The sequence below is a fragment of the Carettochelys insculpta genome, chromosome 13, assembly GCF_033958435.1.
Source record: "Carettochelys insculpta isolate YL-2023 chromosome 13, ASM3395843v1, whole genome shotgun sequence".
Lineage (NCBI taxonomy): Eukaryota > Metazoa > Chordata > Testudines > Carettochelyidae > Carettochelys > Carettochelys insculpta.
The window spans coordinates 10,208,810-10,228,050 of NC_134149.1; the positions used below are offsets into that span (position 1 = coordinate 10,208,810).

General features: G+C 41.5%; 1 protein-coding gene across 4 annotated transcripts in view; it reads left to right on the plus strand.

The window, feature by feature from the left end:
* Positions 1 to 1,045: 1,045 nt before the first annotated feature.
* Positions 1,046 to 19,241, plus strand: part of AFF2 (ALF transcription elongation factor 2) — a 474,637-nt gene continuing 456,441 nt past the window's right edge. For all 4 annotated transcript variants that reach the window (XR_012647252.1, XR_012647253.1, XM_075007493.1 and 1 more), the window contains exon 1: positions 1,046 to 1,164. Coding sequence is in view for 2 of the 4 variants with exons in the window: in XM_075007493.1 (XP_074863594.1) it covers positions 1,118 to 1,164 (47 nt within the window). In the remaining 2 variants the exon portion in view is untranslated. The remainder of the gene's footprint in view (positions 1,165 to 19,241) is intronic.

Genomic DNA, 19,241 nt, shown 5'->3' on the forward strand with positions numbered 1-19,241 from the left:
TCAGTAGATTAAGTTCCAGTCTACCCTGTCACTTCCTATTTTTTTTTCTTCAAGACTGGGGTGTTTTTCTCAATTACAGGCTCTATTTCAATCAGGAATGAATTCAGCAAAGCCCTATGGCCTGCAGGAGACAGAAGGTCAGAGCAGAGTATCACAGTGCTTCCTTCTGACACTGTAATCTATCCGTCTATTGCTCCTCAAACAGTGGGAGAGCAGGAACAGCTCCCATCACAGCCAGAGCTCCTGGGTGGGCATCTCCTGGATGGAACAAAGTCCCAGGGATGGGGAAATGGTGAACATCCCCTGTTGCTCCCTGGCCGTTCCGGACGCTCAGTCGGTCCTGACTTGCCTACCTAACACCTGTGTTTGTGTCCATCTCATCTCATTAGTGTCATCCTCGCACTGCCGTGGCCAGTACTGCCTACTCAGGGGCGTCGGTGATGACAAATTACCTTCTAGACAAAACATACATTCTTCTTCCGTCTGGGGCCAGGCAGGACCCTGCGGAGGCCCTGAGCCTCTTCGGTGGGGCGCAGGGAAGTCTGTGGAAGGGGATGATGGCATAAGGCAAGCTGTGTGCATGGCCTTACTGCTTCTTCCCTGCGGGGTTTGCAGGCCCTCCCTGTCCTGCACCCCTAGAGGCAGGGCACATGGGGGCGGCCACTCAGAGCCTTGCAGCCCACAAAGCCTGCCAAGAGCAACCCTCCGGCCTCCCCGCTCCCCCAGCTGATGGAGCGAGAGGCGGAGGAGCCCGTAGGGGAGGCTGCTTGTCAGCCTCCGCCCGATCCCCGCGAAGATAATGGGCCGGCTCCATGTCGTGGCTTCGGGCTGCCCAGGCTCCGCCCCTTGTGGTGTGTGTGTGATGCTGTGCCGCCGCTGCTGGTGCTGTGCCTGCCTCTCCCAGCCAGCCAGGCTGCTGGCGGCGGCCGGAGCGAGCAGCCGCGGCTCCTGCCCTGGGCGAGAAGCCTCCAGCCCGGCTCGGGGCGAGCAGGGGGGGGCGGGTGGGGGGCGGGGGAGGAGAAGGCACCTTATGCAATTGCTGCCCGGCCACTGCTAGCCAGGCTGGGGCGGGCAGGGCAGCGGGGCAGCAGCTCCCCGTCTCCCCCAGCAGCGCGCGATGGATCTATTCGACTTTTTCCGGGACTGGGACTTGGAGCAGCAGTGGTAGGTTCGGATTGTCTTCGGCTGCGTCTGGGCTCGGCTCCCCCGCGGTCCGGGAGCCTTTGTCGGGGGGCAGGGGGTGGGGGGAAAGCTCCGGCTCTCTTGCTACAGCCACCTACCGATCGTGGCGGGGTCGTGCCGGGGGTGTGGGGCTGTCATGCACCGGGTTCACCCCCGCCCCCCACATTTAAATCCTGCTGGTGATCCAAGTTGTAGGAGCCCAGCTGAGCCGGGGCGGGGGCGGGGGTTGCAATTCACTGAGGTTAGGGAGAAAAGCCCTGCCTCCCCATCCCCCTGCTCCCGTTGGGTTTTATTCATTAGCCGTTGTGCATGCCTTTCCCTGGCAGGGGCACGCCAGCCTTGCCTTGCATCAAGGGGCGGGGGACTGGGGTGGGGGGGGGGGTGGCCAGGCGTTGGAACATTTAAAACCCAGCAGAAACCCACCCGGGCAATTAAAAATCCAAGATTGCGGCTTATCTAATGTTTCCTGCTGTCTAACCATATTTCCCCTCCTCATGAGCAATGCCACTGGAGTTCTGGGTGGATGGCACACTTTAAATATGCATGCTTTATTTTTTATTTTGTTGGCTTGTGCATGGTAGATCATGATTGTTGAAGTTAGTCTTGGAAGAGGGCAGATCAATCCCAGGTGTCATATGATAACAGTTCTGACTTTTGGGGAGCGGAGCGGGGGGCTGCAGGGGTGTTAGGTTTTGCTGCTGTGCAAACGGGCACTCACCTTGGGAAGGTTGGTGCATGTATCTAAAGCATTTCAAACTTGTTGCAAAAGAGTGAATGTTGAGGAATTTTTCGGTGGGTGACCAGTAGCAGAAAAGTTGCTGTTTGTGGAGTATTTAACTTTTGTTGCTTCTCATAGTCTTAATAAGAAGGTGATTTTGTTGTATTTGTTATGGTATACATAATGTTTTATTTTTCTCTTCACTCAGAACAAATTAGTTGCTTTTTCTTACCATGTCTGATAGAGTTCACAATTGGTTACTGGCTGATTACATGTAGTTAGGCTAGCATGCAGCTTGCCAACAAGGAAGAGAATAAAATACTGTGTTTGCAGCCCTCATCTCTAAATGCCATACAGACATGGGTATGTATAGGCACACTGCATAATCTGCAAAAGGGCTCAGTTTGTTGATATTTTTAAGCAATGCCTGTGAAAAAGAGCATATCTTTAGCTAACAGCTATCATTTTGCCAAACATATTGTAGCTGCTCTGGTTGAAAAGCCAAGATAATCAGGACTCAAATACCTGTCACGTTTTATTTTACAGCAATTTAGAAGTAAATCCTTGAAATCATAAATTATGCTATATCAATATTAATCTGCTAGCAGGCATTTTGGATCTTGAGCTGTGTTTTACCAGCTCTGCATAAACCATTTCTTTATGTGTTATATCGTTTAATAACCATGCTGCTGTTATTTAAAACTAATAATCACAATAAAATTAGTGCTCAATTAAATATTATGCTCTGCACACTAGCTTTACTCTGCTGTACTAATTTATTTAGCAGGCAACTGATAACCACTGTATTACTATTCAAATAGTATTTGCATACCATTTGCTTAATTTATGGTGTGGATAACATCATTAATAGAAGCTGTTAGAACTGAATATGTGGGTATAGTTCAAATACTAAGTACATTACAGATATTGAGTGTTGAATGTTTAATAACTTATTTTTATCTGAATATAGTCTTATGTACATTTAATGATGTGCCTTGCAAGGAGGGAAACTCTTGTGTCTCCGTCTTTGCATAAAATATTAATACACTTTCCCTCTTACTATGGTTGTCATTCACTTAATTTCTTATAGCGAAAATTATTGTTTTAAAAAGAAATCAAATGTTCTTAGCTCAGCGGACTGTAACACATGTTCTGCTTTACGGCTGTGTTTCCGTAGCTGCACAAACTCTATTTATTACATATCATGTACTCAGTTGGATCACTTACATGAGTAGGGCAGGCTGAATTTGGCCCACTTATGTGTATATGCATAACGTATTTGTGCATGAGATATACACACAAATACAAGCTCTCTCTTTCTCTCACTGGATTTACTTGCAGCAGTAAAACCAACCGGATTTAGCCTGTAATCAGTTGTGTGTATGTATTTGCATATGCACACATTAATGCATATATGCAACATTATATACATGTGCATAATTGTATGTATTATATACATGACTATAGTTTAACATATTATCACTTGCCTTTCTCGGGAAAATAGTTCCACTGTGTGAAAAAGGAGAGCGGGATGTGGCCCATCAAAATACTTACATACAGCTTTCTCACTTGTGCACACGCTGTAGTGTATGTATGTAAACATGCAAAAAGTTATCTCAATATTTACAATACTCTATGTATATATCACACACAATAGTCTAGTAGATGTTCTTATACACATGCTAAAGCAGTGCTTCTCCTTCCCTTTTTAAATACATTTGCCTTCCCTAAAATAAAATGTTTCATAATTGTTTATAAGGCTGATAGGGGTCCAGTCCTGCATTCCTCCTACTCTGAAAATTTTGATTGATCTCAGCTGGAGTTTTGGGCTAGCAAATGGCATAATCAGATCCAAAATGTGTGTGTGAGTCTGTAAACTATGTATCTAAACAAAGTGGGCATGCAAATATGACAGAGGACTGGCATTAAGTTATGACATATGCAGACTGACAGTAGTTTGAATGGTCATATGTATGTAGCAGTACTCATAGAGGTTTGAAGGTTATGAATCTACCACTGAACATCATTTTATCAGCAAATGGCTCTAAAATATTTTGAAGTATCCCAGAAAATGCTGTTTGTAGTTTCATTTTCCCTCCATGGGAGGCATCTTTCCATAGTGACTTCTCAGCTCGCTATCAAGAACTGTCAAAAGCTGTAAAGTGTGCTGCCAGGGGACAGGTTCTTAAATTCACTGGTGGCACTCAGCACAATCAATGGGAGACTTACCTGGATAAAAACTGGAGAATCAGACCATCAGTCTCCTCCCTTGGAGTCTTCACAGGAGCCTACTCGTGAGGCATTTTTGTGGAATTTAATAAAGAATTTAGTTGTTGGGTTCTTGTGGTTATTTTTATTTAAAAAAAATGTGCTTCAGAGTTAATGAAATGTGCAGTGGAAGGTCAGTAGTGTCCCAGAGGATATCACACCAGATTTCAGAACTAGGAGAAGAAGAAAACAACCCCCCCTGCACCCTCCTTTAATGGATCTAAACTCTGGCCAAAGCTCAGGTCTGTTAAGATTCCTCAATGAATATGCTATGTTCACCTGGGTTTGTATTTAATGTGTGCCATTCTATGAGAGGAGAAAGGAAGGGAGAGAGAGATAATGAAAAGCTTGACTGGCTGTGTGCACCAAGGAGACCATTTGCTCTTAAAAATCAAATTTCATCTTTTAAATCATTTTCTACACTCGTCTGTGGTAACCAAGTAAATGAAATCTTGAAGTGTCCTGGGACCACGTGGCTACATTTGAACCTGCTTATTGAAGAAGGCGATGCCATTAATCAACTGCTATCAAACAAAAACTAAAAAAAATCCCAACCCAGTAATCCCAGAATATAGAACCAGAATATAGAACCACACCAAGTATAACAAAGAGATACACTGATTCTACTCATTGCTGCTTATATTTTAAATCCTTCAGTCCTTCAAGAGTACCAATGTAAGAAGAGGAAATATTGTGTAGGAAGGAAAAATACACAATCAGGTACATAATGCTGCATAAGGAAATAAAATCAGCAGGTAGCAATAGCTGGTGGTTCAGATAAGAGAAGACTTCATGCTGCAGAGAATGAACATTTTTTTTTAACTTTTTATTTTCTGTATCACAAGTAGCCTAATTACAGCAAAACCAGCAAACTGCCAGTTATACAGGAAGAGGCTTAAACTCACTAAACTGTTATATAAATAGAAAGTTCAAAGGTCTGTTTGTGGCTGACAAAGCTGAGAACAGGCCATCTGTGGGCCAGGTTTCTCTGCTGTATGAATGCGAAAACATACTCCATGCCACAGCAACATGCACTTTCAACATATTTCCTCAACCTGGAGGGGGTGATCCTGCTGTCCATACAAAGATGAACTGTTTCGGTCTCAGCCTGTGACTTTTGGGAGTGAGGGGGTGTGTGTGGAGAGGAGGGTGTTTTTTATTATTTATTTATTGCCATTTGCTGCCACAGAAGACCTTCTTAGTGATGGTTCTGTATAGAGAGGACTTTAGTAACATGTTAAATAAAACACATTTCTGAATGTTGAAGCAGTTTCTTATGGGAATGTGTGAAATGGAGTAGATAGATCCTTTTATGTCTGAGGATGATTTTTGTGGGAGTCTGAACAGGAGAAAAAAAAGCGCTGAATGGAAAGATACAATCTTCTTTTTTTTTTTCTGCTAGAAATATTGCAGTTGCATTTCGTTTGTTTTCTACATTTCTGTTAGAGACATCCCACAGTCATTCTTTCGAAAATGTTTCAATTTCAATTTGATTGGAAAATGTAAGTGGATGAATTGTGGCAGTTTGGTAGGTGGGTGATGGGGATTGGAAGCTGTCAAAACAAGCAGCTGGCAGAGTCCAGAAATATGCTTTGGGACACATCTTGCACTTTCTGACTTACTAAAATTCTCTCCTGGCATAAGAATGTGGCCCCGTGTAAACCTTGAACTTGCATCCATCAGACGAGGCGTAATTATGATCACATTTGAGAAATCAGTTTAACAACATGTGAATTGTTTTGCTGATGAGTCATTCAAGAATTTAACAACTTTTACAAGAGACAAATCTGGATCGAGAAGAACGACTTCAAAAAATGATTCAGCCCTTCCAAAGCCAAACAGAACTCCAAGGCATTTGTACACCTTGCACATGGAAGCAAATTAGGTTGTTAAGTTTGGGTTTTTTCTGAAACAAAAATGATTTTTACCATGCAAGCCCTTCTAATGGGATCTATCAACTACTGCTTGCGCCTGCTGTGTCTGTGACAAAGAATGTCACTTCAACCTGGAATTTAAATACATGATTTGATTGGAAAATGTGACATTTTGTAACGTATCCATTTAAATAAATATACAGAAGGATCTGTTAAATTCAAACTGACACATGTGGTCTTCACTTCTCTGAACTCCTGCGCAGCTCTTCAGTCCTTTGGATGACATAATGAGCGTAGTTCCTGTACTTGAAGGACCAAATCTGGCTATGTTGAAATCAGTAGCGAAACTCCCATGGACTTAAATGGGACAGAAATTTAACTCCAAGACTGAACAATTGCACTTGGGCCCTGATTCAGGCAGATATTTAAATATGGGGTTAATTTTAAGCACATGAGTAATCATAATAAATCATTGCGATTACTTATGTGTTTAAAGTTAAGCATGTGCTTGAGTATTGAACTGTACCTCGATGAGTCCGGAGACATCCAAAGAAACACGTCTTTGTTTGCTTGCTGGATGAAGCTGGTGCAATATTTTAATGTTGTGGCTAATGTGTGTCGTTTTTCTTCAGTTCTATGGCTTGTTTGTCAGGGTTGCACGCATGACTGGCAGTCAGAACCAATGCAAATCTTAAAACTTCAAAAGGAACAACTTCTTAAGTAAATTGATTTAGAATACGCCACAAGAGTTCTCAAGACTTGTCTCTTATACCACAATGGGAAGCATGTAATAAACATCTGTATAGATCCAATCCTATAAAACTGCTGTATGTGACGTTTCAGTTAAAATAGCTGGAAGTTTTAGGTGTAGAGGCATTGCAGGATTTCGGTTTTTACATCCCCATTATGCACGTCTAATCTGTAAACAATCAAACCTACCTTTTTGTTTTTCTCATGATGGATTTGATCTATATCCACTGAACTTAGTGGAGAGGCTTCCATTAGTTTCTATGGACAGTAGATTAGGCCCTATTGTAGCCAAAAAAACAGATCTCATGAAATGCTGATCATCTGTCTAAGGCTCTGCTTCAGCCAGGTACTTCAGCACGTGCCTGTCTCTAAGTGTGTGAAAAGCCCCCTGGAAATCAATGCTGAGTTCTGCTTAATTTAATTTAAAAAACATTTTTTAAAAACCCAATTCTCTAAACTGTGGTTTTAAAAAGTAAAATGTATAAAAAATACAAGCCAGGAAAAACCCCGGAGAACCAGTTTTAATTAATGATGAAATCTGAAATTTTGCGGCATCTTTAGTTTTTCTGAAATTTAAAAACCTCTGCACATTCAATGTGAGAGGGAGCAAATCCTATAGCATATCCAGCTACCACAACCAAGCTTCTTGTAAAATAGTTATAGTTTCACAGCAATGACCTGAAGGGACAGATGCTTTTAAATTCAAAGAATCTTTCTTCACTGGTGCTTAGTAATCAAAACAGTTGTTTAATTTGTTTTAATATCTCTGTACATGAACCCTCTGTCCTAATGATCTACTGGCTAATGGAGAAAAGTAGAAATAAAAGGATGACATAAGATGGAGAGGAGAAAAAGTAATGTTGGATCACATCAGCAAGATTTTCAGCTCCATTTCATAGAACTTTTTTTAATATGGTGAACTAATAGCCTAAAGGTAGCAGAAGGTATATGCATTACATTGTAGTCACACAGAATACAAGCTAAAGATGTGCACAGAAATTACAAAGTATTTATTATTAAGTTTATACTGTTAAATCGAGTTTGTGGGCAGTGATCTATGTTTTCTGCTCTGGAAAATACTATGCTAGCGAGTGGTAATTTAAAACAGTACAGACTGAATTTCTCTAGTCCAACACTCTCGTCTGGGAACATTCATAGTCTGGTATGATCTTAGTTAGCTGGATGACCACTTATCATGGGTGTGGCCAAGTGTCCCATGGTCCCATAAAGTTTGTTTAAAGCCACCAGTCCTGGCTTAGTGTTCTGTGTTGTTATTTAGCTGTGATTTACCCTAAATGTCCTCTAAGAGCCCAGTAAGCAGTGAAAGTGTTGGTAATCCTGCTAGAAAATACTGACCCCCCCCCCATGGGGTCAGCAGATTCTCTCATTTGGCACAGGTTAGTCCCAAGGGCGTCAGACTAGAGAGGTTCAACCTACAGAAAGTACAGTGCCTACTTCTTTGAGTTGCCCGTTGATTTCAGTGAGACTTATTGCATCCTTAAAAACTACCCAGAACAGAACAGGCTTACAGGGTTCAGCTAGCAGTGCTGAAAAATAACCTGGAGGTAGAAAGCAGACATGAGAGAGAACCAGTACTTTCCTCTGTTAACTTTCCAACTACTGCACATTACATTTGATCAGGAAGAGGCTGCTTTGCAGCTTAAGACATAGCAGATGCACACCATGAATTATGACGGTTTGAGTCTAGCGATTCATCCCTTCTTCTGTAAAACTTTATATTATTTTAATTAGATTTGTATGTACATGTCCGAAGACTGACATACCGTGCTCCACTGAAAGGTTGACATTCACTAGCTGAATTTCTTTCCGTATCTGATCTGACCTACTAGTATATATCTATGGATTATATTTTAAAAATCATTGAGGACCATCTTGCAGCTAGAGGCTGATAGTATCTTCGATGACAGGAGGAGTGTTGCATTGGGTACAATCTGTATATTGTGGTTAGTTTGCAACAAAGGCCAATGATTGAAACTGATCTGTGACTTAGGTGCCACCATGTTACCTGGCACTTACTCTGAGGCATGAATGCCACTCATGAAGGCTATGTCTATACTACATTTCTCTTTAGAAAAAGGAATGCAAATGAAGGAAATCAAAAATACAAATCAGCAAGTGCTGTTTTACAGATCTTGCGCTTCATTTGCATAATCTCTTCTGATTGTGATTTCAGAAGTGATTTTTTTTTTAAAAAAAAGCAGTGTAGATGAGGTTCTTTTGAAAAAAAAACCACCTCTTTTTCCAAAGAAACCTTATACCTCATTTCTTCACGAGTAAGGGTTCTTTTGAAAAAGGGTTGTTTTTTTTTTGAAGGAACCCCATCTACACTGCAGTTTCTTAAAAAAAATCTTTTCCAAAAATGCGATCAGACAAGCTTATGCAAATGAAGCACAAGATTTGTAAATATCACTTCATTTGCATTTTCAATTTCCCTTCTTTGCATTCCTCTTTTGAAAGAGGAATGTACATAGCCTCAGACTGGTCCATACGTGCCCCTTCCTTTTGAGAGGGGCATGTTAATGAGCAGGTTCAAGAGATGCTAATGAGGTGCTGCAATGAATATGCAGCACCTCATTAGCATAATGGAGGCCGCAGTGATTCGAAAGTGCAGCTTTTCGAATCACGCGCCGCCCGTGGAGATGGGACCATCTGAAAGGATCCCCTGCCATTATGCTAATGAGGCACTGCATATTCATTGCAGCACCTCATTAGCATCTTTCGAGCCCACTCATTAACATGCCCCTTTCGAAAGGGAGGGGCACCTGTAGACACATGGTCAGTGTTTGTGTAGGGGAGGAGTGCTAACACAGAGCAAAGAAAGAAATGGGGTAGAGAAAAAGAGTTTAAGAAGTCACTCAATTGTTCCATTGGCAAACATTATAGCAATTTGTATATAGTTGTGGGTATAGTTGTGGGTATACCTGGTACTTTATGGGACCATGGGAAACTTGGCCACACCCATGATAAATGGACATCTGGCTAACTAAAATCATACTGGACCACAGATGTTGCTGGTCCAAAGAGTGCCAGACTAAAGAGGTTCAACCTGTAGTAGCACACAGTTCATAGTAAAGACATGATGATGTCAGTTTTCTATAAATGGAACGTTTCCATATAGAATATGTGTAGAACCTTTCTTGTCTGGAACTCTCTGGTCTGGTAATATTGGTGGTCTGGCTTAGCTAGCTGGATATTTAGTTGTCAGGTTTATTTATTGACAGGGTGAGGGACAGCTCAGTGGTTAGAGCCTTGACTTGCTAAACCCACAGTTGTGAGCTCAGTCCTTGAGGGGGCTGTTTAGGGGCCTGGGGCAAATAGATTGAAAAAAAAAAACCAGTCTGTGACAGGACAGTCTATGAGCACAGGGGACTGAACCTGATGATCTCTCAAGGTCCCCTTCAGCTCTGTAAGATGTGCAGTTACTAATTGGCAAAACCTTCTCGTGTAGACGTAGCCTTAGAGACATTCCTTACCATTTACTGCATCAGTGACCTGGGTCATTTCTTTACTATCAGACAAAAATAACAATAGAAAAAAATCCTTTAAAATGCAGTTCCTTTAAAGATAAAAACCAGACCAGTTTAAATTGTGATGAGATTTGCAGTTTCCCATTTATTTTTGAGAGTCATACCACAGGGGAAACTGGAATGCTGAAGGAATATGGCAATTGTGTATTTCTGTCACTTTCATTAGTGTTGTGTATTTGAGAATATGGTAGTCCAGATTTTTCAAACATGACTAGAGGTTGAACATCTATAGTCCAGCACTCTCTTGTCTGGCAACATCCATGGTCTGGCATGATTTCAGTTAGCCAGACAACATTTATCATGGGTGTGGCCATGTTTCCTGCAGTCCCATAAAGTTTGTTTCAGCCACCAGTCCTGGCTCTCAGTGTTCTGTGCTGTTGTTCAGCTCTAATTTACACCTAGGCTCCATCTACACTCCAGAGATCCTTTGAAAGAAGCTTTTCCAGAAGATCTCTTCTGAAAGAACTTTCAAAAGAGCGTGTCCATGCACAAAAAGGTGGATCAAAAGAATGATCTGCTCTTTCGAAGGAGACTGTCCTCACAGTCTCCACTCTTATGAAAGAACGGGCCAGGGATCAAAAAATCAGGCCCTATGAGGACTGCTCTTTCCGAAAAAAGGGCCTGCAGAGCATCTACACAAGTTTTCTTTCAAAAGAAGCCTTCGAAAGGGGGTGCTCTTCCTGAAATGGGAAAGGAAGAGCAGTTTCGAAAGGAGCACCGCATTCTTTTGATTTACTTTCAAAATAATACTTTTTGTGTGTAGACGCTCCTTGGGATATTTCAAAAGAGCCCCCTTCTTTTGAAAAATCTTTCGAAAGAGCTTGCTAGCACAGACGCAGCCCTAATGTCTTCTAAAACCGCATTATGTGGTGGAAGGGTTTGGAATGCTGCTAGACAATGTTGACCTTCCATGGTTCGGAAAATTCTCTGGTTTGCCACCAGCCAGGTCCTGAGAATGCTGGACTAGAGAGGTTCAACCTGTAGTTATAGATCCTTCTATTTTCTGAGGGCTCAATTTGAGAGACTTGAGAGCTTTGAGGGGCTCTGATTGCAGCATTTTCTGAAAGTCAGCCCCCATTGTCTCAAGGTGGGCAACAAAACCATTCATCACCTCTGAAAATCTTGGCTTCTTGTTCTTAATACTAGGAATTTTTCTATCAGTGTCTTTAATTTGATGCAATAACAAAAGTTCTTGCTGATGTTTCCTGACAGGTGCAGTGGTTAGAAATGAGTTTCTCTATCTGTAAGCATTCAAACTAATGTGTAAGGGTCCCGAACCAATTCCATTATAGACAATAGGTGTCTTTCAATTGATTGTAATGGAAATGGACTGGACCTCAGAACTTCTATAGGATATAGCGCATATGGGCTACGTCTACACGTGAAGCCTACATCGAAGTAGCTTATTTCGATGTAGCGACATCAAAATAGGCTATTTCAATGAATAACGTCTACACATCCTCCAGGGCTGGCAACATCAACGTTCAACATCGATGTTGCGCAGCACCACATCGAAATAGGTGCTGCGAGGGAACGTCTACACGCCAAAGTAGCACACATCGAAATAAGGGTGCCAGGCACAGCTGCAGACGGGGTTACAGGGAGGACTCAACAGCAAGCCACTCCCTTAAAGGGCCCCTCCCAGACACACTTGCACTAAACAGCACAAGATCCACAGAGCTGACAACTGGTTGCAGACCCTGTGCATGCAGCATGGATCCCCAGCTGCAGCAGCAGCAGCCAGAAGCCCTGGGCTAAGGGCTGCTGCCCACGGTGACCATAGAGCCCCGCAGGGGCTGGAGAGAGAGCGTCTCTCAACCCCTCAGCTGATGGCCGCCATGGCGGACCCCACTATTTTGATGTTGCGGGACGCAGATTGGCTACATGTGCCCTACTTCGATGTTCAACTTTGAAGTAGGGCACTATTCCCATCCCCTCATGGGGTTAGCGGCTTCGACGTCTCGCCGCCTAACGTCGATGTTAACATCGAAATAGCGCCCAACACGTGTAGCCATGACGGGCGCTATTTCGAAGTTAGTGCCGCTACTTCAAAGTAGCGTGCACGTGTAGACACGGCTGTGCATATGCATAGTGCATATGCTCTATGTTGACCACTTTTGTGCGTCTTTTTCTTTCTGACTGGAAAATAGTAATTGGAGCTTATATTTGTGCTAAAAGCAGCTTTGATTTTCATGCCTTTGTGTTTCAGGATATCACAAAAGGCCCATCACTTAGCCTTTGAAGAGGAGATTGTGCATGCATGTGTGTGTGTGTGTTGTAGGGAAGGGTGGTCTTGTGGCTAGGCTAGGATATTGTTCTGAGACTCAGAAAATGTGAATTCAATTAATCGTGGCCTCAAACTCAATAATGTGTGACTTTGAGACAAGTAATTTAATCCTTCTCTCACTCTGTTTCCTGTCTGTAAGATGGAATGATAATATTTAATTATTATATTGCAGCTTCCAACAGTAGCTCTCCAAGTGCTTTCCAAAAACAGTAATGATTATGGTCCCATATATACAAATTAGGGTAACTGAGGCACAGAGCTATGAAAAAAACTTTCTTTAAGGTCACACAGGTGGCCAGTGGTAGACCGAGAAATAGAGTTGAAATAGAAATAGAGCCACTGTGTGGCTTATGCAGCCACTGCACAGATGTGTTTTTGGAGAACGTTTATGCAGTGCTGAAATATTATGGTGTGGGGCAAATAGGTATCTACGCAGAAGAGCTGCCAGTAATAATGCAGCTTATAAAACAGAAGGAAGAATGCAGAACAAAGGGAATGTATCCCAGGAAGAAGGATGAGATAAGAGAAAATGTAGCTGAATACACCGACCGTATAATATACCTGATATAAATATTTTGTGTGTCCTGCACTAACTTGGACAGTGAATGGTGGCAACTTTTTAAGGCAAGAAAATTCTTTCTTGCCACCTCTCTTTTATGAAAGCTTTTTATGTGCCACCAGCACTGAAGTAAATGACACACGTGTGATACTTTCCCCACAAAATTCTAAGGAAAAGATGCTGCAGGTGATTCTGTGGTCTTTGTGTGTGTCCTGAAAGAGTGGGAAAAGTTTGGAAATTTAAAGATGCAATTTCAATTGACTATTTTAGTACAGCATAATTGTAAATTTAAAGCTAACGTTTTTTTAGAGCATTTTGGCAGAAACCAAGAATATTATTTTAAGGTAACAGGGAAGGTCATCAAGGGCATATTTAAACATAAATATCTTCATGGTGCAGTTGCATTTAGGTCAGTGGAATTGAACTAAGGGGCTGATACAAAGGCTGTTGAAAATGATGGAAATTCTCCATTCACTTGAACGGACTCTGATGAGTCTCAGATATTTGGACTTGTTCATCCGTTCTTCATCATCAGTAGATTCCTGGCAGCCCACCTTCTGCTCTTGCACCCTTACCCCTCAAAGCGCCATCAGAACTGAGCTTCATTCTTTCCCTGTTGTATCTTCCTTTTCTCTTTATGAAGAAAAAGTGTTTCCTTTCCTTTGGGTGCAGATTATGGAGAGGGTTATAGTGTCTGAAGACCTTGGAGCAAAAAATGATATTGCTACAGTCACTGCCCTGGCTAACCACCTCCACAGCCTGCATATTCTGCATCCTCTATCCGTGTTTGATTTGTAGCACCAGGAAAGAGAGCAGTGCTTCTGTGGATGTGGTTGACCCTCTATCTTGTTCCCCATATGGGGAGGGGAAGATATACGTGTGGAGGCTCCTGTCTGCATTCAGACAAGGGTGCATGAATGGACCATGTTATTAGACAGCAACAAGTGCATAAAATGATAGATGCTAGAGGAGAAGAATACCCATTCCTTTATTCATCTTCAGCCCATATCAGGCTAGTACTGCCTGTGTGGCTACAGTCCATTTTCTAACCCTTCACTAGAAACTAATTCTGTATCATCACGCATGGAGATGGGTCTCATGGGCTGTGTCTAGACTAACCCCCAGCTTCAAAGGGGACATGGTTATTAAGGTGTTGGGAGATTACTAATGAATAACGGTGCATCTGCAGCACTTCATTAGGCTATAAGTGCCAGCTTGCATGTAGCTGCGGGTCAGCCGTGGGTACTTCGAAGTGCCCACGCTCTTTCGAAGTCCCTTTACTCCTCAAAATTTCATTACATGGGGAACCCTACAATCAAAATAATCCTCTAATGTAAATACATAATTTAAGTGGATTTTGTTATCTGCATTTTAACCAGAATTATCCTTGGTTTCTTTGTTTTTTTCGTAATTCTCATTTGTGTAAGCTTGCACAATGTGACTGCAAATTCAGCTGCAAATGATTAAAGGTCTCATCCAAACTGAGGCAGACTGGTGTGTTTGATTAAGATTAACATCTTTCTAAGTAATTATAATATAATGTCAATATATCTTCTGTCTATGGAAAGAAAAGGACATAAATGATACAGTCCTATTACATCAGGGCTTTTGTACACAATTTACTGTTACTCATATATCTGAAGCAAAGGAGAGAGGATTGATAAACCTATTCCAAAGAGCTTGAAAAGTTAAAGTGAATTCTAAATGTAGATTAGGAGCAAATGATGACAGTGAAGCCAGCATTACCTCAGTTGATTAATTTATAAGGATGCTGGTCAATGATTTTAACCAACAGCTATGCATAGTAGAATCCTAATGGGATCTGTCTGTTAAGATTACATAAAGTAGAGCATTTGATTTATTTCATAGTTTTCCAAAGCTCCACTTTAACTTCATACAAATAATGCATTAGTCACACTGGATAAAATGGCATATTGAATAAAGTTGTGATTTTGTCTGCTTCCCATAATCTGATTTTATAACGGATTAAATCTGTTTTAGTAGTTTATTCCTATCATAAAAGAGATTGTGGGTTGAATGAAATCTTTACATCTGCCACTTTCTATCTCATTAGAAAGGACCCTCATTTTCTTCTAGTCTGTTTTTATCCCCAGGAGTGTCTCTCTGCCTGTGTATTTTCCTTACGTGTTTGCGTATTATAGTGGGACTAGGTTTGCAAAATGGGCTTAAGGTTACATCACAATTTCTAGTTTCAAAGTGTGGGGGATTGTATCAGCCTAAGGCTGTAAAAATTCACTTTAAGCTAAAACCTGACAAAGTATCCACCAGGAAACAAATGAGATATGTATGTGTAATATTTTTTTTTCTTTCTTTCTTTTTAAATGGGTTTACGTTTGCTAACCCATGCTATTCTGTGTTCATTGGAAGGAGAGACTGCATCAAGCATTGCTCCTCTTCATCCTCATAGTTTTACCAGGACCTCCAGGCAAATGGGAGGGAAGTGAAGGCATGATATTAGCTGGCCATGCCATTCTTTCCATTGATCTCATCAGAAATGAAACTGTCAGAGAAGGTCTTTCCATGGGTATTGGCCAGAGGTTCTTCATCTGTCTCATTTCCATTGACTTCCTGTTCCACCCATCATTGTGGTGTCAGTGTTTACTGTTTTAGAGGATATAAAATACAGGAGAATACATATTTTCTCTTTTGAAAAATGTGATTCTTTGTGCTCCAATAACTAGAAAATGAAAATAGATGGATTTGCTTCTTTCAGAAGCACCCATCTGGACTTTAAATTACAATACGGACTAAGCCACGCACACATGTATCTCTGTGTGCATCTTATTACTCATTTAATCACACCTGAATGGGTATATATTATATTTAAATGTGAGAATATTTATGTAAATACAGCCCAGTTACACGTGGGCTCAAATAGGGGCTTGTATGCATGCGTCAGGTGATTTGCCATGTGAATCTGAAAATCTGGACTGAGCGTGTATGTGTGTGTGTGTGTGTGTGTGTGTCAGAAAATGAGTACACGATGGCATCCAACAGCAGAAAAAGGACCACTGGCTACCCTCCTCTGCTGAAAAAGCAGACCTGGTTCATCAAAGTAAGCATGTGCATAACTTTAAGCATGATGCTTCTCATTTTCTTCAGTAGGCCTAATCCCTTGCGTAAAGTTGCGAACATGCTGATGTACTTTGCTGAGCTAGGGCCCAAAGGAGCAATAGTGATAGAAGATGGTGTGTAGCTATGTCGGGTGTGAGCTGTCATTATATCTATTAGCATGTTGGGATTGTGTCTGCCAGGATAGGTCCATCAATGGCCATTACCCAGGATGGGTTGGAATGGTGCCCCTAGCCTGTTTATCAGAAGCTGGGAATGGGCGACAGTGGATGGATTACTTGGTGATTGCCTGCTCTGTTCATTCCCTCTCGGGCATCTGGCATTGGCCACTGTTGGGGGACAGGATACTGGGTTAGAGGGACCTTTGGCCATTCTTATGAGTTTTTTCACATCCCACATAAGGCTGAAGTTTCCTAGCTGCCTTGTGTCCATGACCCAGAGTTCTCTAGTTTTTCCGTCTTTGAGTTTTCATTTCCTCCTAATTTTATTCAAACCCAGAAACTATGTAGGGCCACCCCCTAATGGGGCTTCTGATACAATAAGGCCCTAACAAGCGTGAGCAAAGGGTAGCAGCTTCTGAACATTTATTAGTTGCTCTTTTAGTCAGATATGCATGTTTATGTTCTAGTAATTTCCCCAGATGAAATATCAAGATTTTCATTCAGATTTTCTTTTGTTGATGCATGTTGCATTTTGATTGTGCCCTGGCTTCTGGTTATGACCCATGTTCAAATATATTTGAAACTGAGAAGTTATTTTGATATGAAATTTAAAGTTTACCCCCTCTCTGTAAAAGGCTGATCTAAGAGCCCGCATCCAAACATTCAGGCAGTTCAGTGGTGTTGAAATATAGCCTGGTGACATTCCACGGGGAGTTACACAGGTGGACTCATGCAGAGACCATGGAAATCAGTAGAGCACTATGCAAAATTCCATCCAAATGACTGCAGGTTTGGAGCCAAAAGCTGATTTAAATGGTGTAACTTGGGCCCATCTCTGATTCCAGCTGAGCATTTTGAAGACAAGACAATAAAGAAAACAAATTATTCTTACACATTATTTTCCCTGATGGTTCATTGTATCAGATCAGGTCATTTGCCCTGAATTGATCATCTATTTCTGAGAGAGCAATGCTTTTGCTGATTGACAGAGCAGCATAGATACAGCTCATTCCATTTTGCTTTGGGTTTTTGCTGAAACCGAGGAGATACCTATTGCTTTTCATAAACGTGCTTTTAGTTGATAGTAAATTCCCATCACGTGGAATATTTATTTATAGGACAGCAGTGTTTGGTGGTGCATAAGAGCTCCCCTGGCTCTCAAAAATTTGGGTCCAATTGTGTGGTGAGTGAGAATTGGTTTGCATGGTCAGGGAATTGGTTTCCATTTGCAGCTGGTGAATGAACGGTACCTTAATTTTCAGTTAAGCGGAGCTGGCCTTTATAGCAGTTTCTATCTTTAAAAATATATTTTATTACATTTACATTTCTGATCTTACATTAAAATATATATAGTTGAAGATCAGAGCCAGGAGCTGGTAATGTAAGAAGTAAATGCCGGCATTGTATTACACATGATCCTCTGGATTTATGTACATTTTCAGATTCCAGGGCTGTCAATCTGGCATATTGCATGAGCTTTTTCATAAAGTTTCTAGATTGCAAAACAACTTAAATGTAAGATTATTTTAACATTAAGAAAGCATTCATTGTGCTTATATGTTATATCATAAGCTGCATTTCGAAAGGGTACAAGCAAGAAGCCAGTCATGCAGGGTGCTAGTTAATTTTTAGAGATAGGAGTACAGGTTGAACCTCTTTAATCCAGAACTCTCTCTTCCTGCAACATCTGTAATCTTGCATGATTTTACTTAGTGGATGACCACTTATCATGGGGGTGGCCAAGTTTCCCATGGTCCCATAACATTTGTTTTCAGCCACCAGTCCTCTCTCAGTGTTCCGTGCCATTATTTAGCTCTAATTTACCCCAAATATCTCCTAAGAGCACAGTAAGGTATGAAATTGTTGGTAATCTGCTAGAAAATATTGACCTCCCATCATCCGGCAAACTCTCTCGTCTGGCACTGGTCGGGTCCTGAGGGTGCAAAACGAGAGTGGTTCAACCTGTAGCTATCAAAACGATTATGCTGCAATAAAATGTGGACAAATGCAAAGCTGTACTAGTTAGTTTACAAATTAGTCTGTGTGCTTGGCCCTGTGTGATGGTCAATGCAACAGACACATTGGATGTATTTTAATATGATGGAACAGAGCTTGCTGTGTTTTCTGTGAAAAGCAGTGACTGTAGCTCTGAATAAACAGAAAACGGCCTTTTATGGGCAATTGGTTGTATTTTATTTGGCAGCTGCTTCTCTTTAACAGGAATTTTTCAATGGTATTTATTGTATTTTGTGCTGGTTAGGGGAGAGCTGGAGCAGCAAATTCCCAGGATTCGAGTAGCTTGACTTGCTTTACTCATTTTGAACAATAGGGAAATATTGCTGTATTAATTACTGTTGCCCTTATTGGCAAAAATAAAGATATCCTATGGTATGAAATTACTAATATGAGAGAAGCTTTGATTTTCTCATTAGCACAGGATATTTTGCATCTGTTCTGGCTCACGAGCTCCTTGTAGGCACTTAAATAATAAATAGTAATTATGACTTGGTAGTGACTAATAATGATAAAAATAAGTAAGTAAGCGTTGGCGTGTACCCGCAGTCAGGCATGTTCTTCTGATTATCAAGAGGTAGGATTGGAGATTCCTCAAAACGAGCCCTTTCAATGTGCTGATTCACAGTGTGTTAGATGTTTGGACAACCCTCATTTCCATTGCCGTGCTGGAATGTGCAGGGGCTACGTATCAGCACTATCATCTTTGCATGTCAGGAGTGAAATGTGAAGGTTCTCACTTGACATGATGTTGCACAGTACATCACACATGTAAGCACCCTAAATAT